This window comes from Bipolaris victoriae (genome assembly GCF_000527765.1).
Source record: "Bipolaris victoriae FI3 unplaced genomic scaffold scaffold_1, whole genome shotgun sequence".
Lineage (NCBI taxonomy): Eukaryota > Fungi > Ascomycota > Dothideomycetes > Pleosporales > Pleosporaceae > Bipolaris > Bipolaris victoriae.
The window spans coordinates 23159-49685 of NW_014575391.1; the positions used below are offsets into that span (position 1 = coordinate 23159).

Sequence of the window (26527 nt, forward strand, 5' to 3'; positions counted from 1 at the left end):
GCTCAGGATGTAGTAGAAAGTTTAATGAGAACATGTCTCAACTGCCTGCCGTGACTGGAACACATTGAACTACTGCATCAGGCAGACTGACCCAGCTATCCTTCTGGATTTTCACTTCTCCATCTACCCCTGGAACCGACATCACATAGCTTGCAACCATCTCTGCAGTGATACAGCGAAGTATACGATCAGCAAAGTGCTTTCCGAGACACTGCCTTGGTCCAAACCCAAATCGCCAAAGATTGTAGCGCACCTATGGATATGCATGTGAGAAGCGGAAACCCAATTGGCGTGCCATGACGAGATGGGAAATTGCCAACGGTGGAAATTGAAGCAACGTACCTCTTCTTTCTTCAGAGTGAAGTGTCGCGCAGGATTATACCTATTCCCATCGATCCAAAATGGATTGCTGACGTTAATGGCATGAGAATCGACCACGACATTAGTCTGGCAGATGATTAGCAAAAAACGGCCAAATTTCGCATCTGAATCTCAGTCTTGCACTAGTTATATCCATACATTTCGTGGAATAGTGAAACCATCAATAGTAATGTCCTCATCAGGTGAGTATTCGGGGTTGGAAAAAGCTAGCAAGCCCATCCTGTCAGTGCCACCCTACAGCTTTCAATTGCAATCTTGGCTTACGAAGTATAGGTCGTAGTCTGGATGCCTCAAGAATACACATGTTCAGCAGAGTGTCATTTCGATTGAGATATTGCGCATAAGATTGCGAGTCGCCGTGCCGGAACCTGAGCACTTCGTTACGTAGCTCCGCCTGCACTTCTGCATGCTGTGCAAGAAGTACTATGTTCCATGCCACAGCATTGGTGGTGACATCGAGATTGGCGTAAAGGGACTCATCGATAGTTTGCAGGCACTATCCAGGTCAGTCCAACTCTTAGCCATGAATGATGAAGCACGAGCGTCTGTGTACCTCTCTTTCAGATATTCTTCCCTCTTTCACAGCTTCCCACAATTTCACGACTGGCAACTGTCTTGCAGAGTCATTCCTCTTACTATCCTCTGCTTGCTTTCCTCTCTCATATGCCTCTTCGACAAATCGCAGCCACTGCATGTGGAATTTCCCCAATAACTTGGTTCCATTGGACTGAAAGAGACGTGCCAAAGTACCCCATCGATTGACCCCGCCTCGAATCACTTCCCGGAATAGTTCTTCTCTCAATGGTGCCAGATCCCTTAGTGACGCTTTCTGCTCAGGTGAGAGCGGATCGCCAAATAACATACCAGCGACGACGAAGAAGGGGTAGAATTGCAAATCTCTGGACGGGTTGATGGGGACGACATGATCATTTTTCTGGTTGATGAGCGTCTGTTGCAGAAGTTCACTGGATATAAAGGCTCTTGCATTCTCGACGATGCTTGTCATGTGTGCTGCTGCAGCCGACTGCGTGAAGGATGGCTCAAGCTCGCTTCGCAACGCATGCCACCGCGCGCCACTGACAAGACCAACACACGAACCCAAAACCTCGCCAAAGAGCCAGCCAGAGTTGTTGTCTGCTGCCTTGATGTGTTGGTGGGACTTTCGGAAGTATAGGCGGGTATGCGAAGGATCAGTCAAGACGCTGGATTCAACGCGTTCTTAGCCATTTTATGTTCAACCCATTCGAGGATGTGAGCGGGTTAGCCTTACACTTCTGGGCGTAAGCCCGACCATATCCGATAGATGGGACCCATCGTCGCGCGCCAATGTCTTGCGGCAGAATGGCCTCGGAAGAACTTTTCTGTACCTTGGCCATTTGCCCATTCGAATCGAAGGCTCGGCATATCGAGGCCATCATGCTTATTCCGAATGGGATATTGCCATTGAAGAAAGATCTACAAATCCAATTTAGCGGTTTGACCAGGTTCTGCTGTGGACCAAACCTTCGTACATCAATTAGCTGTGAAAGGAACCACTTGATAACGAACGGCGTCAAGAAAAGGGCTAGGGGAATCAAAATGACGTAAGTCATCATGAGGAACGATCGATAGGGACTCCCCAATAGTCTGCAGTGTATGGGTTAGCTTGTGAGGGCGTCAGACAAAGTGCCTACATATCATTCTACTAGACTCGCGTGGCCCATTTTTAAGGCTGAAGTGACGACCAATGCTCGAGAATGCTTTGAAATACCGGGCACCGTTTTTTCGGTCGCCGCTAGAGATGTTCTTGTTCTCGGATTCCCGACTTCAATGACAGAAAAGCTGCTGCTGCTGCCGCCACCATGTAAGATATTCGAGCACTACTGCACATCGTTTTAGCTCTTTTGTGCCAAAGCTGTATTCTTTTGAAATGACCGTAACGCATATTCAAGCTCTCAATCTATGTGAGCTATTCTCACGTGCAGTACAACTTACACCAAATCATGTCGCCGTCGAACATGAAGAAGCAACTCTCACATATCAGGAGCTGGACTCTGTGTCAGGTGCTCTTGCTTCACATCTGGTGGAGCTAAAGGTTGGACCCACATCCAAAGTGCCACTTCTGACCTCGCTGGGTGCATGGAATGTGGTTGCTATACTTGGAATTCTGAAAACAGGGGCGTGCTATGTTCCACTGGATCGGACCACTTGGTCAAGGGATCGGATCGACCAAGTTCTCAAAGTGATTGACAGCAAAGTAATCGTCAATACAACAACGGAGTCATTAAACATGACTGACGGACACGAGGTACACCTCGGGGATGCTACCTTGGTGCGAGCGCTACGAGCGCACAAAGTTTCATTCTCAAGACAAGAACAGATTGAAGAAGACGACCTGGCATGTATAATATTTACCAGCGGTAGCACGGGGAAACCAAAAGGTGTCATGATTCGGCATTGTTCAGTGGCAAACTATGCACAGACGAGTCCCTTCAACATGGATGTTGAGGCTGGCGACCGGGTTCTCCATATTCTTTCCGCAGCTTTCGATGGTACGTGACTGGGGACCCCTTGGTATATACTTTAATGGCTTGGTACTAACTAAGAAGATAGCGTCAACTGGTATGCTTTTCTCCATTCTGGGAAACTCGGGTACTGTCATTCCGGCATGTATAGATTCATTGCACGAGAAGGCGACGACGTGCACAATACTTGCGTCAACACCGTCCATTCTCGCCACACTGCTCGTTCCCACGGCAACTTTGAATCCGTACAAGCTGGTGCGGACAATCCTCCTAGGCGGCGAAACGCCACCACAACATTTACTAGCACCGTGGCTTGCACAGTCAGTCCGGATACTGAATGCATATGGTCCCACAGAAACCATGTGTGCATCGTTGATGCAGGAAGTGGAAGTATGCACACGCACAAATTCCATTCGCAATGCCATTATTGGACGTGCCATGGCGCACTGTCCGGCATACCTGGTAGACCCAACTACAATGGAAGCAATCGAGGATAGTGATGAAGCGGAGGGAGAGATCTTCATCTCGGGTTGTGGACTTGCTCGTGGCTACTACAATGACCCGGACAGGACAGCAGCGTCATTTATCCAGTGGAATGGGGTACGCGTATATCGCACTGGTGATTATGCGCGCTGGACAAGAAGGAATGATGGGGCTCGCGTCATGGAGTTTCGTGGACGCAGCGACCGTACTGTCAAGAATCGTGGTTTCTTGGTGAACCTCGAGAACGATGTGGAAAGACCAATAGCGCAGATGCAAGGACTAGGCGTGACAAATGTATGCGCAACCATGGTGCAGGGCCATCTGGCGGCGGTAGTGACGCCGCAATGCGTCGACGTGACATTGCTCCATCAAAAGTTGCGTAGCACGCTGTCAGCCTTCCACGTACCGGACCACATGGAAGCTGTGGATGAGTTGCCACTGTCAGCGAACGGCAAAGTGGACCTGAAGGCGGTAGCGGCGATGGTTGAATTGCACCTGTCAAGTTCAGGTGGGCTTGATGACAGTAGCAGTACGGAGGTGGGGGAGACGAAGGGGAACGTCAGTCGTGCTGCTAAGATGGCTCAGTGCATGAAAGAGGCGCTTGGGCTCAGTCAACAACACTGCCTAGAAGGAAGCTCCGACTTTTTCGAGCTAGGCGGCAATTCACTCAAGGTGCTCAAGTTGTCGACGCTGTGTCGCAGCCATGGCTTGATGTTGATGCCCAAGGACGTGTATTTTGGGAAGACGCTGGCTGCTCTGGTTGCGCGTGCCACGTCTCTGGACGGCGAAATTGGCGACAATGGCAGGGTTGGACTGACGGGCGAAGAAGGGCAACAGCAACAACAAGAGCAAGCCGATATGCGTGTGAGTGTAGCGAAAGCCATGGGCGTCGAGGTGGGTGAGATTGAAGCTGTCGGACCACTGACGACGTTGCAACTGGAGCTCGTGTCGTCGACCATGGCGTGCGAGGGCAAGAACACGGTCCAAGTGCGCCGTTTCTACGAGGCAAAGCATGCGGCCATGTTGCGCTCTGCATGGCATCGTGTGTGCGACATTGAGCCGTTGTTTCGCACAGAGATTGTTCTGCATCTGCCGTGCGGGCCGGTACAAGTGCAGCGATCACGTGCTTCACCGTGCAAGCAGCAGCTAGTGGAGCGTGTCTTCTGCGAGCGCCAGGCATACGAGTGCGCAGTGTCGGCAGCCAGCCTCAGTGTTGGGCTTGGACAGCGCCTGGACATGTTCAGCTATCGGCCCCAGTCGCATGCAGATGCAGATGCAGATGCAGATGCAGATGCAGATACAGATGCCGATGCCGAGACGACGTTGATCTGGACCATCCACCACGCACTCATCGACGGCTTCTCCCAAGCACTCGTCTTTGCCCAGGCGGAACGGGCCGTGCGGGGCGAAGCGCTTGTGCCCAGTGCCTCCTTCATCCATGCCGCTGCGGTGCTTCGTCAACTCCACCAAGCCCGCGACGCCGACGCTCGCGCTTTTTGGACTTCTCATCTCAAAGGCGTCACCCCTCGAACTCCGGGAGTGCGGCCCACAGGCCGTGGCCAACCCGCTTCCATTGCCCCCAGCGTCCGCGCGACCGAACTCTTCTTCTCCCTGCCTGCGCCCGACGCTGCCCATATCGTGTCTTTTGCACGAGCCCATCGCACCACAGTCGCCACGCTGCACTATGTCGCATGGGCGCTTGCTCACGCTTCGCTCTCCCAGAGCCCCACCGTCGTCGTCGGTGTTGTCGTGTCCGGCCGCGAGACACAACCCTACTTCCAACATGTTGTTGGTCCCACCATGGCGACACTTCCACTCGTCGTACGACTTGGCCATGGCACCCCACCTCCGCTGCAACAGCTGCTCGACTCCACCATGACCAGCCTTTTACACATGGCCGAATTTGCATGGTCGACGCCTGACCAGATCTCGCCTGACTGGCGAGTGAGCAATGTCCTGGCCGAGCAGCATGGCTTTTGTGCACACACTCATCAAGTAGCCCAGCTGAGGCCCTCACAAGCCTTTGACAACACGGCTTTTCCACTCAACCTCCTAGCTGATGGTGATGCCACATTTCGCATCGTCTTCGACATCAAGGTCCATTCCATCGCCGCTGTGAGTAGGCTGAGAGACGGCTTCATGCGCGCACTACAAGCCCTTCTGCGTGATGATATTGCGACATGCTTGCCGAATCCACAACAGAAATTGGGACAGCCTGACAAGACCATGTCATCGCTACACAATACACTGACACAATTTGCCCGAGGGCCTCCACAGACGGTAAAAATGGCCCTCGAACGCTCTGCCATCGAGCACGCCGATCTAGTGGCGCTCGAAAGCATGACCGTTAAGCTCACATATGCTGAGCTCAACTGCCAAGCTGAAATAGTCGCGCACCACATACGCCAATGTATGCCTGGTGCCCGTGTCGTCGCCATTCATGCCGATGGCTCTTTGAATTGGATCATTGGCATTTTCGCCATTCTCAAAGCCGGCTGTGCCTACTGTCCCCTAGATCCGGCCTATCCTCTCCAACGTCGAGCTACAGTCTACAAACAGAGTAGTGCCGCAGGACTGCTGCTACCATGTCGCGATCAGGGGCACGAGATTCCGGTACCGGGACGCGACCCAGTCATAGTTGTCGATGATGTGCGTGCACAGGCTGTCCCCCAGGACATGCAATATCCAACTTCGCTTCATGATGATCAAAGTAAGCTCCAGCAAAGCGAGGCCCTTATTGTCTTCACTTCAGGCACGACCGGCGAACCCAAAGGCGTCCCTATCAGTAACCGGGGATTGTTAGCTCTGCAGTCAAATCGCGAAGCCACCATGTTCAGTCAGCCTGGTCGGCGTATTGCCCAAGTCATGTCTCCTGCCTTTGACTATTGTGCTAACGAGATCTTGTCGGCTTTGCTGCACGGTGGGACTCTGGTTCTAAAAAACCCGAATGATTCCCTCGCACATCTGAGTCGAGTCGATGCTGCAACATTCACCCCTTCTATGATGGCGGTGTTGGATCCAGACCAGTACCCGAACCTGCGTATCGTGAGTCTTTTCCCTTTGCCACGCTGACGACTAGTAGCTTTGAAAAACAATCACTGACTTAGTTCCAATTGTAGATTTACGCAACGGGAGAGCCAGTCGCTCCAGGTTTAGTAGATCTATGGGCACCTGGAAGGTTGTTTTATAATGCATACGGACCCGCTGAAGTATGTATATTGGTATCCGGTTCACCATACTGACTAAATGCTGACGCCTGCTAGTGTTCAATCTGCACATCTTTCACGCGCTTGACACCAGGATCTGCTGTAACCATAGGGCGTCCTATTCGCACCGCGCGCATGTATCTGCTGGATGACAACCTTGACCAAATTGTCGAACCCGGCGTTGTGGGCGAAATTTTTCTTGCGGGTATACAGGTCATGCCGGGCTACATCAATGCACCGCAAAAGTCCGCACGATGCATTCTACCAGATCCCTGGCACAAGGGCGAGCGCATGTACCGCACTGGCGACTATGGTACATATACAGCGAACGGTTGCATTACGTATATTGGTCGAGTCGACCGTCAAATCAAGCTGCGTGGCTACCGCATCGAGTTGGCCGCTATCGAACAAAAGATATATCAATTGGACCCAAGCATCATGTTAGCGACGGTACTAGTTGCAAATGATACCTTGGTGGCTTTTGTAAAGCCTGCAGCAGTCAATATCGAAAGTCTTTCACAGCGATTGAAGGAGAATCTGCAGCCTACCTGGGTCCCGCACACCATCATTCCAATTGACGACATGCCTATGACGGCAAATGGTAAGGTCAACTCCAAGGCTCTTGAGGCCATGGCTGTGGATGCGAGAAAGCGAAGGGTCCCCAATACCAATGACAAGGGGAGTGTACTGGAAGACAATATACAACGACGTATCGCACAAGAGTGGAAGGCAGTCTTGAACATCGACAGAAACGAAGAGCCCTCTTCTTGTGAAGATTTCTTAAGTCTTGGTGGCCATTCTGTACTCCAGATGCTGCTTGCCGTAAGACTTTCCAAGATATTCGGCGTCGCAATATCGACCAGTGATGTGATTCGAAGTCCCACGATACGGGGCCAGGCAAGCATTATCCGGAGCAGAACCGGCAGTAAGTTGCATGAAGTCCAGCCACTAGGCAAGAACGAACTTTCGCCGCTAGAGGTGCAAATGTGGAGGTCACATCACGCCGCTACATCTGCAACAACATTCAACATACCGGTATTACTGCAGCTTTCCGGCTCGTTTGATCGATGCAAGTTTATCACCGCTCTGAACAATGTTCTGAGATCACGCGACATATTGCGCTCCAACTTCACCCCATCGGATTGTGGGCCGATACGTACTTTGAGATCTGTTCCCCCACGCGTTCTCGAAGTCAGAGTACTTGATATCTCTAGCGAGATCAATATTCCTTTCGACCTAGCGCACGACGAATTGATCCGTGTCTTGTTTCATCGTGAGAGCGATACATTACTGATAGTCGCAAGTCACGCCATTACTGACCTAAATAGTATTCAGAGCGTATTGCGCGAGACATCTTCTGTGTATGCGACAAATCTCTTACCAACCCCGCGCATGCGCTATCTTAATGCCCCAGGCTGGTCACGTCCCGTTCAAACCAGTGATATGACATTTTGGTCAAAGTACCTGAGCAATACGCCTCCACGTTTGGACACATTACTCAAACTTCCGGCCCCTTCACCCAAACATGTCTTCGAAGGGACTTCTCGGTTCCAAACCTTCCATGGCTCCCTCGTAAAAAAACTCACGAAGCTGCTTCCAGTCTACGGTATCACTCACCACCATCTCGCCATTACAGTCGCCGCACAAGCACTCCAATGGCTAACCGACACCAACGACGTCATTCTCGGGTGTCCCTTCCAAAACCGCGTTGGCGACTTGGAACAAGAGTCCGTGGGTCTGTTCCTCGACCGTCTGCCAGTTCGCATACAGACTCCATCTCCGACAACGACCACGAAAGACTTGCTAAGAGCGACTCGCGACACCAGTCAGCAGGCTATTGCCGCGGCTTTGCCATTCCGTAATATCCTCTCAGCTTTGGGGATAGAAGCGAACGATCCATTGTCTCCTTGCAGCCATCCCATCTTCCAAGCAATGGTCACTTTTCATCTCAAAGATGCCGTCGAATCATGCTTGAATATTCCTGGATGCGATGTTCGTCGTCCACCACCCATGGAATGCTGGGCGAGCGGCAGTAAATTCCTGTTGATGTTTGAATGGACGGAAATAAGCGCCGATACCTGGGTGCTCAGGATAGAGTATGATTGTCACAGAATTGAGCTGAAGATGATCCAGAAATTGGAGCGCGCAGTTGATAACATCTTATTAGGACTATCCGAAGGCAAAACTAGAGAGAGTATCTTTAAGATGTTATTGTAACGAACGGGTGTAGAAGTTGCAGCGGCCAAGGACGTTCAGCCACCGTCAACGTAATGAGTGAGATGGCCAGTGCACAGCGCCTCCTTAATAATAAGATAAGAAGTATTAATCCACGTTCTGTTATAAGCAATTAAGTTTACCTACATGCGTCTAGTCGCTCTGCCTAAATGCTTAGGTCTCTCTCTGACTTTGTTAATCGCTCCGCCTTACTCAATTCTTCGCCATTGCACAGTCCACGAACGGCCTCAAGAGCAATTTCTTTTGCACTTTTCATCTACTACTCGAAAGTATTTCCAAGGGGCCGTAATGCCGTTTAACTTGGAATTGGAAGCCAAGGCGGATTCTGTATGCAATCCTTTGAAATTCTCGTTTTAGTGAGTTGCCTTGGCTAACTCCTACGAGCAAGCTTTTGTTGGCGATTTCTGGAGCAAATGGGTACAAGACTATCTGTAATAAGTCACATTGCATACAATAGGTTTCGTTTTGTTTACCATGGATGGGATGCAGCACTACTGGGGGGGGGGGGGGGGGGGGGGAGGCAGCACAGATAACACAGCTCCTGCAACGCTTGAGGTTCTGGACGATCTAAGATTGCAACTAACGCGTTTAACTATCGACACCACAAACATGAATTAGTTGCAAAGCACTTTTCTAGATCGAAAATATTATCAAGTTTGAAATAAAGATAGTCAGTGTTGAATTGAGAATAGACTCAGATCTGAACATCTTCGTGCTCCGCAACCAAGACTTCCGTGCTCGTTCGCATCACAAGTGAACCCCATCCCAAACTACCAGGTGACTTCCACCAATTGTTAAAGGGGCAATATGACTCAATTCCCAATCGTCCAATGCTGACCATAACTCTGCCACGCTTCTAGCCCTCATTAGCATCCATCCGAAGTAACGTCGTTCACCCATTCCCGTATTCCGCGGAATATAGTCCTCAGCGCGGTAGTCGGCATCCACACATTTGATGATAGAATTATCAGGGTCTACTTCCGATAGAGCCTCGGCATCTATGAAGAGGAATGCCTGGTGCAACTTATAATCCGTGCTCATTAGTTAGCCGCCCTCACCACTATTGTATAGGTCGCGAAGTTGATCCACGTTGAGACTGGCCAAATCAGGGTCCGAGCGTGGGTCGAGACGAAAAAGCGACCATATCTATCAGAAGCCAGGGTCTTCTCCAGTCATTTTAGCCATTTCTACAACAATCTCGTACGCACTAGCGTGGATCTTTTGGAGAAGTCGCTCCCATTGCTAATCAGCTAAAGCTCCGTACCCTGTACGGTAGATAGTAAAGCTCTAGTTTTTATAACCGACAATCTCATTATTTGACTTAATCATCAGATTGTTAAGCCACGCTTCGAGAGAAGTAGTCATAGGGGCGCGAAGGAAAGTGTTCTGGGGCCAAGAGTCGTAAGGTAGCAAACAAGAGTAAGCTGATGTGGTATGGCGCGAACGTTCTAGAGTAGATAGCTCTGAATATGTACCAAGCCTTGGGCAGATATCGAAAAGTGTGTGTGTGCCGCTGCACAGACAATATTGCCAAGTCTCTTGGAAATATCTGTGTGTGTTTCGCGGATAGACACACGATATATCAAGGAGTAGATTTAATATAAATCATTAAGGAGTCTCCTTAGGGGCAGTTAAGACTGTATACTTCTATACACGTGACGGTGACTGTAATGTTCCGAAAGGTGCTCCATGGATACTTAAGAGTCGGTCTTTAGTTCAGAATATTGTGATAGTTAGTTTAACTAGTACAAGGTTAATTCTTCTAGTACCTAATCCTAGCAAGTTTGGGTGTAGCCTACTTTTCTTCTCTAAGATAATCGATCTGATACCCTATGTAACAAACAGATGTCAAGACAAGTTATAGATTCTGCTATCAATAGGCTACTGTGCAAATTTCCACCAATTGAAGTTAAAAAGGCTGCCGCTACCGCTTCCAGTGAAGTGTAGATACAAATCTTGAGTGCCCGTAGCGCCGCTAACAGGGCAGGTGACCGTGGCCCAGGTCTGCCAACCGCCCGTTCCAGAAACAGTACATGTGCCGACAAGGGTACCAGTCATACTACCTAGACGCAGCTCGATCTTGCCACCACTGGCCGCCGACGCGACTCTTGCACTGAAAGACTTGGCTCCGGTGCCAAACGAGACGCCCTTGACTTTGATATAATCTCCGTTGTTAATCGACGTTACATCAATTCCGCCTTCGCTGCAAACTTCGGTTTCTACGCCCGACTCCCAGGCGATCATTTCAGCCTCCTGTTGCACGTACGGATTTACGGTACCGATTTGGGGTGGGCCGCTCTTTGTCATTGTAAGGGTAGGGATGGTACCGTCGGCATTGTATACGAAGCGTTCTACGCATACCGATCGTGTGTAACCGCTCCCACCAGGAAGGGCACCATTGTGGTAGAAAAAGTATGAGTTGCCTTTGAAATCGACAACGCCAGGATGGTTTGTGAAGCTCGCACCCGCTGTTGCCATGACTAGTCCGCGATAGGTCCAGGGACCAGTGGGACTGGTGCTGGTGGAGTAACGAATGTCCTCGGAGCAGCAGTTGGCTGCGTAAATCATGTAGTAAAGTCCGCCACGCTTGTAGAACCATGGTCCTTCCTCATATGCAGTGGCCCTTGTACCCTTACTCCGAGGGCCAAATCCAGCAGTCGTGAGCTCAACTTTGTTGACACTTCCGCTATAGGATATCATGTCTTGATTTAGTTTTACATAGGAGAGACCTGGGTTTCCCCAGTATAGGTACGCCTGGCCATTGTCGTCTATGAAGACAGTTGGGTCGATCTCGTTGTTATCAACCAACGGCTTGCCGATCGCGTCGCGGTATGGTCCGGTGATGTTGTCGGCAACGCCTACGCCAATAGCCATGCTTCCAGTGGTGCGCCGCATTGGGGCATAGAAGTAGAACTTTCCGTTGCGTTGGATGATCTGTCCAGCCCATGCATTTGCATTAGTCCAGCTGAATGTTTTCAAACTCATTGGCGACCCATGATCCTGCCAATTTGCCATGTCCGCCGTCGAATAGAGGTGCCAATCCTTCATGTTGAATGTTGTAGATCCGTCTTCGTCGTGGCCAGTAACGACATAGACGCGGTCATTGTAGACAAGAGGTGCTGGGTCCGTAGTGTAGATCGTTTGGACGATAGGATTGTCGGCTCTCACTACCCCAACCCCGTTGAGTAGTGTTCCGACATACAGCACAGTGGGAAGCAAGGCAGCAAGGCCCTCAAGTAAGGTCCTAGGGTTTAAAACTGCCATGACGCGACGGAAAGTAGAGTGGCGATAGTGTTGTAAATCGAATTGGCAAGTCAAACCAAAAAGGGATTGACTCTAAAGAATCGAATACAACATACTCACACCTTCCTGTCCTATATATAGGACGGAATTTGATTACCTGCTACTCTAAAAAGTTCCTCCGTCGTGATATGAGACTAGCGCACTAGTTATGTTTGCACGTCCTCCAGACTAAGCAATGCATCGTTTCTTCCACTCGCAGGGTTCCTCTTGCGGTACTTGACGGTTTGAACGCTGATCGCCGTTGCCAAGAGATGCAAAGCATATTTTTTTTAAATGAAGCATTTTAATGACACTTGGGGTCGTTCTTGTGGTAGACGTGGAATGCAAACATGCGATAGTTTTCCCGGCGGGGCAACGCTCTCGAGGCAGTCCGTAGGTGGTAGCGTTTCAGGTATAGTTGCAATACGAACCCCGCAAATTTCGTGTGGACAGCCGAGATTGCAGCCCGACCATAGCTTTGATTTTCGGATACATAATTAAGCATAAATAATCCACAAATCATGATTTGCGGATGGAGGTGAAGACTACTCCGCACATACGACGTACAACACTCTCCCGTGTGGGGCAAAGCCAAGGTGTCCCTAAGTCGCAGCGTGATTCGGTCGGAAATTTATCGCATAGTTCCTACTACGTACCAGTAAGTCGAAGCGAACAACGTCAGGAGGCAGGATGTACACGTACCGAAAACTCACGTTTCGTACCGGCGCGAGGCCTGTCCAGAGTCACGGTTACTGACAATCAGTTGGCTATAAATGCCATTCATAGTAGTCTTACACAATCCTAATATTCTTAGTTCAATCCTTGAGTTCACCGTATGGGGTGTTTTGTACATGCGCTCGTGCATAAACAACCTGTGAGAGATCTGGAAAGATAAGTATAACAGGCCCGCATATCACGATTGTGAAACTCTCAGAGGGAAGGGTCTGTGTCCTAAGAAAAAAAAATCATTGACACCAATAGAAGCTTCGTCTACAAACTCAAGGCTGTTTCCTTGTACTCAGTACTTTAAGATAAATAGTAAGTAAGACAAAATCTACCTCACATTAGATTTTAGCCCAGTGTAGAGTATTCTTCTAGAAGAATATGTACTATATACAAGCTAGTACCCTAGCTACTCACACGTGTAGGAAGAAGCATTTGATGGGTCACAGCCTTTATAGATTGACATGGATGGGAATAGACACAAATCCCTATCCCAAATTTTCCCTTGAACAGTCGAGTTCGCTTGTAATGTTGCAGGCGCATTACCGCTCTCTACCCAATCGACTAACTGATCGAGTGCCCGTGAAGGAGCGGCGCCATTACCACCACTACAGTGTCCTACACCTGGCGCGGAGAAGAAGCGGTAGAAATCAGTGACATTAGCATCTATGGCACTAATACGCTCATAATAATTGATGGAACCGTTGATAAATGTAAGTGGGTCAGCGACTCCATGCCATGTTATATCTTGCCACCGTTCCGCTTGAAAAGTGGAAGGTCGGCGTCTTTGGTACCAATGATCGAATCATAACGATTGCCCGAGTTCTGCCAAGCTGCATCCCAAGTTTCCTGCGTAAGAGAGTATGGATCGAATGTCTTATTGCCTTTGACGAAGACCGAAATCCACGCAGAGGCGGTACCAAAGGGTGGGCCGGCACTAAGGGTACCAGAGGAGGTAACAGTGGTATTTGATGGTCTGCCTAGATGTGTCCCCGGAGATAATCCGTACCATTGGAATTTGCCATCAGCGTCGTGTGGACCTTCCCAGATCTTTTGTACGAGTGTGGCAGCATTGTTACTAACTGTACCAGAGACGCTGCCAGTACAATTGTATGGTTTACCAACTGCTGATATAGCGTCGAATTCGCACTGTCCCCACAGAGACACAATACCATCTTTCATTCCATCTAGCTCATCGCAAGCTTCCACAGCTGCCTCGGTAATAGCAGTGAGCTCGCATTGTGTTGGAATATAACCAAGTAGTTTCACAGCGAGCTGAGGCCAGAACTCTGCAGGAACGAACTGTACCCAGTTGATTGCTGGAGCTTCAGCCAGGATACCGTCATAGGCGTCTGGATATCGCTGCGCCATCATTAGGCCCTGTCTTCCACCAGTCGAGCAGCCATACCAGTACGACTTGGCAACATATTTATCATAATAACCTTCGGTGATCTTCTTGCCCATGGCCGTCATATCGTGAAGTGCAACGGAAGCAAAATTCTGGAGATTCTAGAGGTTGACATTGCTTGGACTGACGAGACCCCAAGTTGCAGGGGTAGCAGAGATTACATGTCCACCATCCGTAGCCACTGTCGCATACCCCTTAGAGATAGCGGGTTCCATACGTGACGGTTCACCCGTAGCATAGCCGCCACCCCCTACGCCCTGGAATCGACCATTCCACTTATCAGGCAATCCAAGCCATACTACGATGTGATTATCTTGTCCGAGATGGGCATAATTGATTGTGACATTACAAAACGTAGTAGATGTGGATCTCAAAGTTGCCTGAGTAGCTTTAATAGAGATAATCGAGGCTCCATAGACTTCTGGTGGGTCGATGGAGGTAGAGGAGCACTCTCTTTGAGAAGAAGAGGATCTGATAACTGCAAAGGCAGATACCGGTGGAATGATAATAGAAAGGACGTGGTATCGCATGATCATTCAGAAGGGCGTACAAAAGTGCATCCTAACATACCCCGAAACTTCTTTTACCGACAGTGTTCCATAAGGTATTTGGCTATAGATCATTTCCACCGGTGCTGTGGTATAAGTAGCCAATAGTTATCCGTATTCTCCACTATGCTTGATCGCATTAGATGCGCCCCTCGGCTCATTCCATCATGAAGAAGCGCAGCTTGGGTGTTAGGGGTATCTATCCCAGGGCCGGAACGCAGCTTCCGAGCCCATTTAGCGCGCATTTTACCCTTTTTCCGGTGCATCTTTGTTCGAGAGGCAGAACCGTGTGCAAGTTCCGCGCTGGACATACCCCTCACTTTCCCCACGCAACCTGGCGAAAAACCCACTTTTCGGCTCGGTCAGGAAAAGGACTTCGACTAGAAACAGCAAACTCTGAAAGATACAGCGAGCTTTCGCTGTGGGTGCCTGTATTAGAGAAAAAAATGTCGTATGACGATAGCGTAGATTGTAAAAGTATTATAAACTGTACAAAAATGATAAAATCAGGTGCTAGAACAGCAACAGCTGGTAGCTGTTATGAGACTGAATCATGGCGCAGTCAGGCTAGAGTTATGCCGCTTCTATACAGCAAGTATGCACGCCATTGTTGAGCAGCACGGCTCAACAAGCAACAATTCAATGATGCAAAGCAGCCAGCTTATCAAACCTAGTAATTGCATCACAGTACAAATAGTAAACACTGCATATCTCAATCATAGCTGTGGAGCTGCATATGCAAAGCTAGAATTCAGCTGTGTCGGTTTGTTGGGGATACATAGTGACATAAATATCAACCGGCCGGTAACAGAACATAGTGGCTGCACCGTCCATGGCCCAATGGCTTCGGCGAACAGGTTTACAAAACCCAAGCCAGATTTCCCAGCTTGCCTTATTCTTGCGCGTTTGCCTTGTGACCAATTCTTGGGCGCGCAACCCGCGATTCCACAGTAGCATTGGCTGGAAGGCCTGTTCTCTATTCAATCATTCGAACGAGCAGAAAAATTAATCATGGCGTCGTTGCTTCACCAGGTCGCCTTAAGCATTGGCCCTGAGGGGGTATTGCGCGTGGCCACAGCATCCGGACGATGGCGAAGTGGATTGGCGCCGCGAATGTCAGGTGACATCGAAGAGATCATCTCTAAGTATATACCATACATCATATCGGCGGAAGCTCACCAGTCAGGGGAAACATACCCGGTCTGTTTCCTTCATGCAATATGCAATGCGAGGTCGTGTTACGTGCTCGAGTTCGCGTGTGTGTTGCGGAGACGCTAAGTCGCGCGCGCTCACACCGTCGCTGCAACCCAATTCGCCCTGAATCAGCCGGAGGCAAAGCAGTATGTTAAATTCTGTCAACTATTCGAGGGAGAAACCCCTGTGCAGCTGAGAGGACGTAGTACATCTGCTGCAACTAGATCGCCAAGGTGTAACGAAAGAGAGTAGCTCCTCACATGTTAGTTCTATGCTGTTTGTCACTTGTCGTAACCACCGCTGCAGTACTAATTGCTCCGCCAATGAATTTTAACTTCATCAATCAACTTTCAAGAAAAAGACTTCGAAAATCTTCCCAGAGAGGCGACTTGGAGGAAATATGACAGTACCTTGAAAGTGTGACAACTTTGAAATTCAGCGGCTCATGTCCCGACGAGTGCACACTAACACACTAGCGCCTCAAGAACCTCAAGACATACTTCGGAGGACCTCGTGGGTTTTCGATCTGCCTATACTCGTAGATGTTTTCAAAGATAAGATTTCGCACCATGCAGCAGACTGCTTTTGTAGTCCATAAGTTAGTTGAGATAGCGATAGGGCTAGTTGACACACCTATCATTGTTGACCGTGAAGACTTCAAGAGCATCTACATCGCAGCCGTAATGGTCGCTGAAGATTTCGCGTAGGTAGCTAGAACGGCTAAGTCTCTCATTAGTTTAGAGCAGAACATATGGCTACATATCATTATGATTAGTAGTATTATCTAGGCCCTAGCATATACTTCCTTCTTCATTCTTTCTATATATTCATGCTATCTCTCTTTTTCGGTTGATAATCACTATATACTAATATATCTTCTATGATATACTATCTATAATGTTTTCAATGAACGATATGATTATGATTGAGTAAAAGGAAATACATTGTAGTTACATCTAGAAAGTTCTATGGAATTCCCTCTATATCAGAAGGCTGGTGCATCCCTATCGCTTGAGCAGCCCCTTCGATCGGCACAGACCAGGCAACTCTCCTCTCAATGAACTGCTCCACCTGTGGCCGTAACTTCGTTTCCGCCAAGGAGAGGTCATCGACAGTGCCAGTACGTAAGATAGTCATTCCAGGGAACCGAGCGCCACGGCGATACATAAGAGTTCCACATGTTTTGCAAAAGTAGTTCGTCATTCGCGCGTTGGCACGGATTGTTTCCGTCTCGCTGAAGGCGGTGAGGTTGTTCTCACCACGGATGTGTTTGAGATGCGAATCTGCCACGGTGATGTTGGATTGGTAGAAGGCGGATCCGATCTTGCGACAGTCGACACAATGGCAGACATGGCGGTTTAGGAGGCCAGGTTTCTGGAGAGGCTTTCAACGACATCAGCTTAGGGAACTTGGCGTAACAATGAGAGACATGACAAGGAGAAATCATAATTATCAGAGTTTTCAGAGTATCTAATGAAAAAAGACTTACTAAAACTAACTGCACAGATCCACAGAAGCAGGTGGCAGTAGCCTCGTCCTCGGTAGACCAACCGTCGTTCGAAAGGTTAACTATGGGGAAGCCGCGATCGTTGAAAGAATCCATGACTGCGTCTGGATTGTGATTGTTATTTCTCAGCTCTACGCCACAAGGCGGACAGGATGAAGCAAAAGAAAGGGCCAGTGGGGTAGGAATTCAATTTCGAGAAACATCAAGCTTATGTAGTGATCCGGGTTTAAAAATCTTTTCTACAGACGTACGTCCGACCTTTTGTAATCAATCGATTTTCTGCAAGGCGTAAATCTCGGATGTTCACGATCGTGTTGCCTAGCTCGCCTAGCTCGCCTACCTTTGGCTTTGAGAAGAATCGTGATCCGATTCGCTGTACCAATATCACCTGGTCCCTGTTTCCCTCATGCATGAAGATGTAATCAGCACAGAACCGCAATCGCGCGATCGTTGAGTGAACACAGATCCGAAGAGGCCGGTGCTGATTAATACCCATGCCTCAAGCACTAAGGTGTCAAGCAGTAGGTCCGGGTGGCATGCAGGCGGGCTGCATCGGGAGATTCGGATCATGCGTTGATAGGCCATGATTATAAAGAACGAGGCCAGACAGTCTCGTCTTAGTCTAGCTGCCGTAATTTGGTGTTAAGCTACCAACAGCAGATTAATAATCTCTACAACAGACCTGAGGCGGCAAACCTAAGGGTACTTAGCGTCATCGCTGTACTAGCGTTAGTACATAGGCCAGCTATCAAATTCTGACATAAGCACCAATATATGCAGAGCTCTGTGCCAGTAGTATCGGTAACGACTGCGCCGCCTAACTTTGAGGGTCACAAAGTGTAGGAGGGCATCAACACATGACGCGATTAAACAGTGATGAAACATAATTTCTAGGTTTTGTCCAAGTTTCTATGAGAGGCAGTTGTTATTTTAGTGCCTACAAGAGCGATCTCAGTAAGTTGGAGAAATAAAATATAGTTAACTGCTATGTTAATAGCTGGTCTGATGGCCGATAAGGTTTAGAAGAAGACCTCATGCGTCACACGTCTGCCTTGGTTTCACCTAATACGAGGTACGCCTGTGTGCTTTGTACTGCAAACTTCCATTCACCTCATTCTTCCAAGATCTCTCTAATATTCCGACTGACTAACAATAAGTGCCTGTCATGATAGCTAGGGGTCACGAGCGACATGTCAATGAGCATAAAGTTCCCGCCATGAAACACCGGTATGTTAATGATTGGTGTGTGCAGTGCTTATTTGAGTAAAGGCGAGAGATTTCCCCGTCATGTGTGCACTTCACCGTCCAAATCAAACAAAACGATGTGTCGCCTGTTTTCTTAAGACCTATAGAACCTTTGTTCGATACGCTTTATTGTATGATACCAATTTTATATAGATGCTTAACTATAATAAATCCGGCTCTACCATTCCTGTCTGCTCCAACAACCTTGTATAATGCTCTGTTCTCCGATGGTCGTCGAACGCGAAAACCCGGCCCTTCCCCTTCCTACATCTTGCTAGATCAATAGTCGCGTGCACGAGCTCATCTTCCTTCGTCTTCGCCTCGGCAATAATATGGCCGTTGGGATCGACGATACTTGACCCGCCAATGAGTGAGCCGTGATCTTCTATACCAGCTTTGGCAGAGTGAATACTGAAGCAGGCGTTTTGATAGCTGCCTGCCTGGCAGGAGAGACGGTGGTGGTGAAGAGCTTCTTGTTCTTGCCATTCGGGAGTGCCTTCGTATTGTGGGGCGAATGCTGTTGTGTTGTAGCCCTCCTGTGGATAGTAATAATTTAAGCAGTCGCCTACGCCAAAGGTAAAACAAAAGAAGAAATGGAGGCAAGACTTACTAGCAGCAGCTCAACACCCTGTAAACCGTAGCATCTCCATGCTTCGGCCCATCGACGATCATTGCACAAAAGCATTCCGATAATGGGATCGCCTTTCCCTTGGTTTTCCTTTGATACAGCGGCTGCATCAACGTCTTTGGCCTTCAACGCACCTTCCACCAAACCCGGCGCCCGGAAAGCCTGAAAACCCAGATCACCGACTGTGAAATACCGCTTCTCGAGCTGCTGAGCGAATCCTGGAGTCGTGAGTGGCTCTTTTCGTCCTGGAAGGTGCACCTTTCGGTACTTTGCTAAACACTTGCGCTGCGATGCCGAGTAGTATACCGCCGTATTGAAATCTGTCGTTTTGGCGTCGTCGACCCAGCGCTCGCCGAAGCCAAAGTAGAGGTCAATTACTAGCTCATTTGCGCGGTCGATGAGAGGCTTGGTATTTGGCGAGTTGACGAAGGCGTAGGGATCTGAGGGGGAGGCTCGCTCGAAGAATTTGGCAAGCTCCTCAGGATCTCTAATGATATAGGAAGCGAAGAACGTGGTAAAAGCTAGCTCGGGGTATACCAAAAGCTTGACGTTGTTCTCGGCGGCTTTTTCGAGCAGTGTGAGCATGCGGTGTAGAGTTTCTGTTCTAGGTGTTGAGAGGCTTTTGACTGGGCCCATCTGCGCTGCAGCAACAACCAACAGCCTCGGCTGGTCCGATCCTGTAGTCGAATTCATATTTCAGCATGATTTTGTGGTAAATTGTAGTTTTTTCTAAGATTTATTCCATAGTATTGGCCGCATGCCATGTATTGATGATACTTGACATGGTCGGGCAAAGCCGATCGCTCGGCCGAGTTGCGATACCGGCACGGATGTGATGGCGGGGCACCTCATCATTTGATCTTATCAAACGTCCCCTCTTTGAACCCGGGGCGTGCCGATCGAACCCACCTTAGGTAGGCGGCTACAGATGCAAGTCATGAACGGATGCGTACTGATAAGCGGCATCGAGACAGGGTAGTCGTTTTTCGTCCATGGAGGGCTTCACTTTTCCGACATCGATCACAAGAGAGTCTAGTCACTCAACTTTCTGCTTCTGTGCCAGCGAATCATACTGATAACCTCAAGCATGGAAATTTACCATCTGCTTTCCTTTGTATCATTATAGGGTGTATTGTCGTTATAGGAAGGACCCCATCCCCTACATTCGTGCTCTTTCAGGAAGTAGATCGACGGCATATCGCGCCAAACCCCTACAAGAAAATGTGTGAGTACTTTAGTAAAGTTTAAATGTATGAGTTGAACACACCACGATGCTTGGAAGCCCACTCCGCCTGCCCCATAATTGTGAACGACCACCTTGCCATCCCGCATCTCTAATTCTACCCGTGGCCCACCTTCTCTTGCGGCTGTCTAAAGTTAGTGCCGTTGATTATATACCCAGTATATTTCACGTACGACGAAGTCCAACTCCGTGCTTGATAATTCTCAAGTCCTCTGGCTTCCCCAGTTCTGGTGCAAGTGAGCAGCATCGCCTCTTGATGACCTCAGCAAACGCAAGATCCACTTCACCACTCCAGTTGTTCTTCTGGCGACATCCACCCAGGATCACTCCGCCGTTCTCTCCCCTAGGGAAGATATGTGTGGCTTCGCCAGCACGATGTGGAGCGCGGAAATACATGTTTTTTATCGGCTTCTCCGGGCCTTCTACTAAAAGGATTTGACCCTATATTCACATCGCAGTGAGACTCTGTAGTTAGGGCATGATATGAAGCAGGACTTACCCGAGCAGGATACATAGTATTGTCTTCTACGCCTCCTAAAGTCATTGCCCCTAGGCCAGTGCAGTTGAAGACGGCTGTAGCTTGAGGGTAACGCTTGAACGCATTGTCGATGGAGCCGAAGATACGTCGATGTATTTCGATATTGAGGCGGGTAGCTTCGGTCTGCAACCTGAAAGAAGATTATTTCCAGTGTTTTAGAGACTGGCGTTGGTGAACCAGGAGTGAAAACAGTTAAAATCATTACTTACCATGGTAGATATCTCTGCACATCAATTACAAAACTCGCCATCTCGAATCCGAATTCCGTTCCCTTCGGTAGCTCATCTTTCCCAATCTCTATTAACCCACCTACCAGATCCTCGAACCACAGCTTCCCAGTTGCTGGAGTCAATATTCCGGCTTCCTCGATGGGAACTTCATAGTGCCATTTGATCTGCATGGGCTTTATGCCGCATTCCGGTCTTTTTGAGCAAAGGTTCTTAAACTTGCGGTACGTGATTGCTTCATAATCCTGTTGGGGGCCGTTGTCTGTAGCAGCAGGGAACCAGTTCGCGCCCCCCCATGCAGATGCGTAGTCTGGTGCGCTGTCGCCAGGGAGATATTTTGCTGCTATTACGATTTTAGCTGAGGGGTACCGATGCCGAAGCTCCAGGGCTGTCGTGAGGCCGACGACTCCAGCTCCGATAACGAGAAAGAAAGCTAATATTCGGAGCAGAGAGGGGATGAATTAGCGTGTTGCACTGAACTAGTATCTAGCGGCGCTTGACCTACGCATAGATGATGTCGATGAATGTTGATCTGACAAAAATGGCGAATGACAATCTAGAGACGATCTGAATAAGCTAGTATGATGGAACTAGCGATGCGATTTTATTCTTACCTGAATGTAACTCTGCTTATAGCCGTTCTGATACCTGGTCCGTCATCGGCGATTCCTCCGCCCCACCCTTGCATGAGCAAGGAGAGGCAATGTCCGGCGCCAAGATATGGGCGAAATCAAACTGGATGACAAGAATATCTCCGCCTTCACTGGCAGTCGCCGACAGGATGCCTTTAGAGACATATCAAAAATAGGTCACGTTATAGTGATTTTTCATGCCGCCAAAGACATGGGGTCTTTGTGGTATATGTATTTAGTTTATTTGCTAATACGATTGACAGGTGGTCTCAATGGCTGTCCTGTTGCAAAAAATTCCTCGATATTGTCCAAATTTATTCTCTCAAATTCGCTCCAGCTACTCTTCGAGCAGACGCCGATATGTGGCAGCAGAGCAACTTTCCAATTATTCTTGAGTTTGGGACTGACCTCAGGCTCGCTTGCGTGAACATCAAGTCCAGCCCCGGGGACGCGCCCAGACTCTAGAGCCTCTATCAAGGCGTCCTCATCAATCATTGCACCTCTCGCAATATTCACGACCCGTAGACCTTCCTTCTTTGCGAGGGAAAACTGCTTGTGCGACAGCAAATGATGAGTTTCCTTGGTGTAAGGTGCAGCAAGGACGATACAATCGATCTCGGGAATCATGTCCTCAACGGTTGAATGGTATACGGCCCCATGACTCAACAACTTCTCGACTGCGGGCTTAGGTCTTGGGCCTTGATAATGAATCTTCATACCAAACGCAGCTTCACATTTCTGAGCCACGGCCAGACCAATGTCTCCAAGTCCTACGATACCCAAAGTCTTGTTGGTAGGATCGACAGCTATGGGGCCCAGCTCTCGACTCTTCATCCAATCATACCTCGCGCACCATTGCGCGAAGGACAGAAAGCGGAATGAGTCGATGATGAGAGACAGGGTAGCTGTAGCAACAGCTTCGGTGCATGCGTTTGGCGTATTGCAGTACATAATTCCCCGAGCGGTTAATCCATCGATATCTGCGGCGTCGTACCCGTGGCCACTGCATGCGATGAGCTTCAGCGATTTAGGGAAGCAGGCCACGACATCAGCAGTAAAAAGACGTTGGTCCGCTAGAGGGCCAGCTTTGTGCCAGCCATTGCGCATCACGGCCACAATATTGGCATAAGGGCCCCCTGGCTTCATCCGCTTTTTGAATTCATCAACCGTAGGGCAATCATAATATAGCAAATTGACCTTATTGGACAATTCTTGACGGCGAGCGACGTCGACCTCCTGGACGGTTGAATCGATTATGAGCAAGTCTGGTTTCCCACTCATGTTGATTGCTTCTGCCGAATAGCACTTCCGTAAGTCAGCGATATGGAAGGATTGGTAGGCGGCCATTAAGAAATCCCGTCAACCACCCAAAAGACATGGGGGTGAGCATGGTCAGAGTATGAGTGGAGACGCACGATTGATCTTCAATCAAATTATTTGGGTAATGGATGGAGATAAGTACATCGATGAAAGGACAATTTGTTGTTAGGTGTGCACCGATAACATATAAGCCGATGTCCATGCCGATGCCAAGGCCAACCAGGGTACGTAGCGAACGGCCGAGATAACAGCCGGAAAGGGTTGTGTAATAGCCAACCGTCAGAAGCAGCATTGGGAGATGGCGAGGACGATGATACCCAAAGCCTACCTCCAACGCAACATGATGGAGCTTGCTGTTCATTCATACCGAGCACACAGGTCTCACTTCAACCATGTCTCAACAGCAATATGATTGCGTCATCACGAATGGCATTCTCGTATGTACCGTCCCCTTTCAGAATGCCTGGTCGCCTGGACCACTGATGCATGAAAATGATTCAAGGTGACTGCAAACGAAATTCTCCCCGCTGGTCTAGACATTGGCATCAAAGATGGCAAAATTGCTGCACTTGGATATAACCTGGCAATGGGACAAATCGATGCCAAAGTGATAGATGCCGAAAGTGCCTACATCACCCCAGGCGGAATAGATTCACATGCGCACATTCAACAAGACAATATGCCAACCGGCGACACCTGGGAGAGTGCCTCGCGGAGTGCCATTGCAGGCGGAACAACTACCGTTCTCGCTTTTGCCGGCCAGAAACGTCATGAAACCTCGGTACTGGACGTCGTGCAGCAATATCACGCCAAGGCAAATGGCCAGGTGTATTGCGACTACGGATTTCACCTTGTCGTCACAAATCCTACCCAGGAAATCCTCGAAGACCAGATGCCAAAGTTGGTCGATGAAGGGATTACTTCTGTCAAACTGTACATGACATACGAGCCATACAAACTTAATGATGGCGAATTGCTCGATGTCATGCTCTCTTGCCGTAGTTTGGGTATGACCACCATGATACATGCGGAAAACTCGGATATGATCGCCATGGTCATCAAGCGTCTTGAAGCAAAAGGCAACACAGATCCTTTCTTCCACGCAGTCGCAAGACCGCGCCTTGCGGAGGACGAGGCATCGTACCGGGCTATCTCACTCGCTGAACTCGTCGATGCCCCTATTCTTCTAGTACACATGTCTTCCGAATCGGCCCTTGAGCATGTTATGGCTGCGCAAGCGCGCCTCCTGCCAGTTCATGCCGAGACATGTCCTCACTACCTGTTTCTTCTTTCCGAAGAGATCAAGCAATGCCACAACGGTGACCATTCTCACGGCACTAAGTTCATCTGTGCACCGCCTTTGCGCCACCATCCGTCGGATCTTGAGGGGTTGTGGCGCGGCCTCGCTAACGGAGCGTTCACTGTCTGGTCTTCGGACCATGCCGCGACAAAGTACGACCACCCTCTAGGCAAAAAGGCCGGCATCGTGGACGGTGTTGTTCGATTTTCCAAGGTACCCAATGGCTTACCGGGCCTGGAGACGAGGATGGCATTACTATTCAACCAGTCGGAAGCGTGTTTACCACCCGAAAAGGCACGAATCACTCTGCCACAGTTTGTGAAACTCACAGCAAGCAATGCTGCCAAGCTGTATGGAATGGATGACAGAAAGGGGACTTTGATGGTAGGATTCGATGCGGATTTGGTCATATGGTATCCACCTGGGGATCCGAGAGGTACTGTGACTATCACCCAAGGAAAACTCCATCATGGCGTCGACTACACACCATTTGAAGGTCTCTCTGTTCAGAACTGGCCGAGATACACGATTCTCAGAGGCAACGTTGTGTGGCAACATGACGGCGCTGGTATTGTCGGAGCAAAGGGTGTTGGGCAGTTCTTGCGTCGGAACAAGGGAAAAGTTGTCACAGGCAGAATGGGCCAGCAAGGAAGAGGTATGATACCAGGAGAACGAGATTTCTGGTTGTGAATAGTACTGTATATTGAGTGGTTTTCACATCGATGATGGTGAAATGGTTGGTGCCTGTATGAATTTGATGTGGGCATATCTTGTAGTTATGTTGATCAAACGTTCTACATCCCATTTCGCTTTTTTTTCATTTGAGCAAGTTGCTAGCTAATGCTTAAGCATTATTGATTTTGATGTCAGTAATCGTATCGAGTGCAGTCGGGCTCGGCTGTCTGATTTGGCTCCGATGATATGGTGTGGGGAAGGAGTTGTGGCACTTAGCTTAGTCGCTGAACAGAAACCGACTCCTCGCTCGCCATGTCTTTAATTCCTTGTCAATCAACAACGAAACAAAATAAACGGTAGCCACACTACATCATAGACCAAAGGACCACACCAGGATGGATGTGACTATCACAGATTTACCATCAGTATCGGGTACTCAACAAACTCCAATCTCTATCCTCTTGATCAATCCAAATTCATCTCCTCACATCACCAACGCCTGCCTGCAAAACATCTCGAGCAAGATCCCCCCAGGCGTAACAGTCTATGGCTTCACCGCACCCCCACCAGCTCCCAGCGCGATTGAAGGCCGCGTCGACGGAATCCTCTCCTCTGCCGAGTGCCTGCGCAGAATCGTACCTATTAAACATCGCTTTGACGCCTTCCTCGTTGCCTGCTTCAGCAATCACCCACTTATTACGGCCTTGCGCGAAGAAGTTGAAGCACCCGTCCTCGGCATCATGGAATCAGCTCTATACGCAGCCCGCATGTGCGGCAACAAGCTTGGTGTCATAACTACCAGCGAGCGCTCCGAGATCCTGCACGCGCAGACCATCTTCGACGCCGGGTTCGCCAACTATTCTGCTGGATGTGTCGCGTGCAAGATCTCGGTACTCGACCTCGAAAACAAGCCAAAACAAGAGGTGTTTGCGGGTGTGACGCGCGCGGCAAGGGAGCTTGTAGAGGGCAGGAAGGCGGATTGTCTGCTGCTTGGGTGCGCGGGCATGACAGGCGCGAAGGAAGCCTGCGAAGACGCCGTCGGCACTAAGCAGAGGCAGGTCATGGTTGTGGATGGCGTGGCCGTTGGCGTGCAGTTTTTGATCGGCTTGGTGAGGGAGGGGTTGGGGACAGCAAAAGGCGGGGCATATCGGCCGGCGGAAGCGGGGCGCAAAGCAAGGGGCCAGGAGTGGTATTGAGCGAAAAACGGACTGGCTCTCGATGGGTGGTCAGTATCCGCACCGGATAATG

General features: G+C 49.3%; 10 protein-coding genes across 10 annotated transcripts; 2 read left to right on the forward strand and 8 right to left on the reverse strand.

Annotated features, from left to right (window-relative positions):
• Positions 1-37: 37 nt before the first annotated feature.
• COCVIDRAFT_21720 (hypothetical protein) lies at positions 38-1785 on the reverse strand (the record flags this gene model as incomplete). The annotated part of the gene is made up of 6 exons (XM_014706771.1): positions 38-253; positions 343-447; positions 520-587; positions 646-877; positions 935-1583; positions 1652-1785. The coding sequence occupies 6 exons, from the start codon at positions 1783-1785 to the stop codon at positions 38-40; spliced, it is 1404 nt and encodes a 467-aa protein (XP_014562257.1).
• A 505-nt stretch (positions 1786-2290) lies between these two features.
• COCVIDRAFT_32734 (hypothetical protein) lies at positions 2291-8791 on the forward strand (the record flags this gene model as incomplete). The annotated part of the gene is made up of 4 exons (XM_014706809.1): positions 2291-2912; positions 2974-6413; positions 6488-6577; positions 6632-8791. 4 exons carry the CDS (start codon positions 2291-2293, stop codon positions 8789-8791), a joined length of 6312 nt encoding a protein of 2103 aa, XP_014562295.1.
• A 1899-nt stretch (positions 8792-10690) lies between these two features.
• COCVIDRAFT_84586 (carbohydrate-binding module family 6 protein) lies at positions 10691-12073 on the reverse strand (the record flags this gene model as incomplete). The annotated part of the gene is made up of 1 exon (XM_014706810.1): positions 10691-12073. One exon carries the CDS (start codon positions 12071-12073, stop codon positions 10691-10693), a length of 1383 nt encoding a protein of 460 aa, XP_014562296.1.
• A 1150-nt stretch (positions 12074-13223) lies between these two features.
• Positions 13224-14845, reverse strand: COCVIDRAFT_32736 (hypothetical protein; the record flags this gene model as incomplete). The annotated part of the gene is made up of 4 exons (XM_014706811.1): positions 13224-13561; positions 13609-14323; positions 14384-14591; positions 14793-14845. 4 exons carry the CDS (start codon positions 14843-14845, stop codon positions 13224-13226), a joined length of 1314 nt encoding a protein of 437 aa, XP_014562297.1.
• Positions 14846-15086: 241 nt separating this feature from the next.
• COCVIDRAFT_84606 (hypothetical protein) lies at positions 15087-15302 on the reverse strand (the record flags this gene model as incomplete). Its single annotated transcript, XM_014706812.1, has 1 exon — positions 15087-15302. A coding segment is annotated over one exon (216 nt), but the record flags the coding sequence as incomplete, so codon positions are not given.
• A 1628-nt stretch (positions 15303-16930) lies between these two features.
• On the reverse strand, positions 16931-17567 carry COCVIDRAFT_11177 (hypothetical protein; the record flags this gene model as incomplete). The annotated part of the gene is made up of 2 exons (XM_014706739.1): positions 16931-17347; positions 17454-17567. 2 exons carry the CDS (start codon positions 17565-17567, stop codon positions 16931-16933), a joined length of 531 nt encoding a protein of 176 aa, XP_014562225.1.
• Positions 17568-18877: 1310 nt separating this feature from the next.
• Positions 18878-20037, reverse strand: COCVIDRAFT_84056 (hypothetical protein; the record flags this gene model as incomplete). The annotated part of the gene is made up of 2 exons (XM_014706813.1): positions 18878-19252; positions 19327-20037. 2 exons carry the CDS (start codon positions 20035-20037, stop codon positions 18878-18880), a joined length of 1086 nt encoding a protein of 361 aa, XP_014562299.1.
• A 466-nt stretch (positions 20038-20503) lies between these two features.
• COCVIDRAFT_84577 (hypothetical protein) lies at positions 20504-21786 on the reverse strand (the record flags this gene model as incomplete). The annotated part of the gene is made up of 5 exons (XM_014706814.1): positions 20504-20555; positions 20612-20711; positions 20761-21028; positions 21087-21255; positions 21335-21786. Coding segments are annotated over 5 exons (1041 nt in total), but the record flags the coding sequence as incomplete, so codon positions are not given.
• A 438-nt stretch (positions 21787-22224) lies between these two features.
• On the reverse strand, positions 22225-23265 carry COCVIDRAFT_84038 (hypothetical protein; the record flags this gene model as incomplete). Its single annotated transcript, XM_014706815.1, has 1 exon — positions 22225-23265. One exon carries the CDS (start codon positions 23263-23265, stop codon positions 22225-22227), a length of 1041 nt encoding a protein of 346 aa, XP_014562301.1.
• Positions 23266-23696: 431 nt separating this feature from the next.
• On the forward strand, positions 23697-26475 carry COCVIDRAFT_11180 (hypothetical protein; the record flags this gene model as incomplete). The annotated part of the gene is made up of 3 exons (XM_014706740.1): positions 23697-23741; positions 23807-25259; positions 25694-26475. The coding sequence occupies 3 exons, from the start codon at positions 23697-23699 to the stop codon at positions 26473-26475; spliced, it is 2280 nt and encodes a 759-aa protein (XP_014562226.1).
• Between the last annotated feature and the right edge of the window lie 52 nt (positions 26476-26527).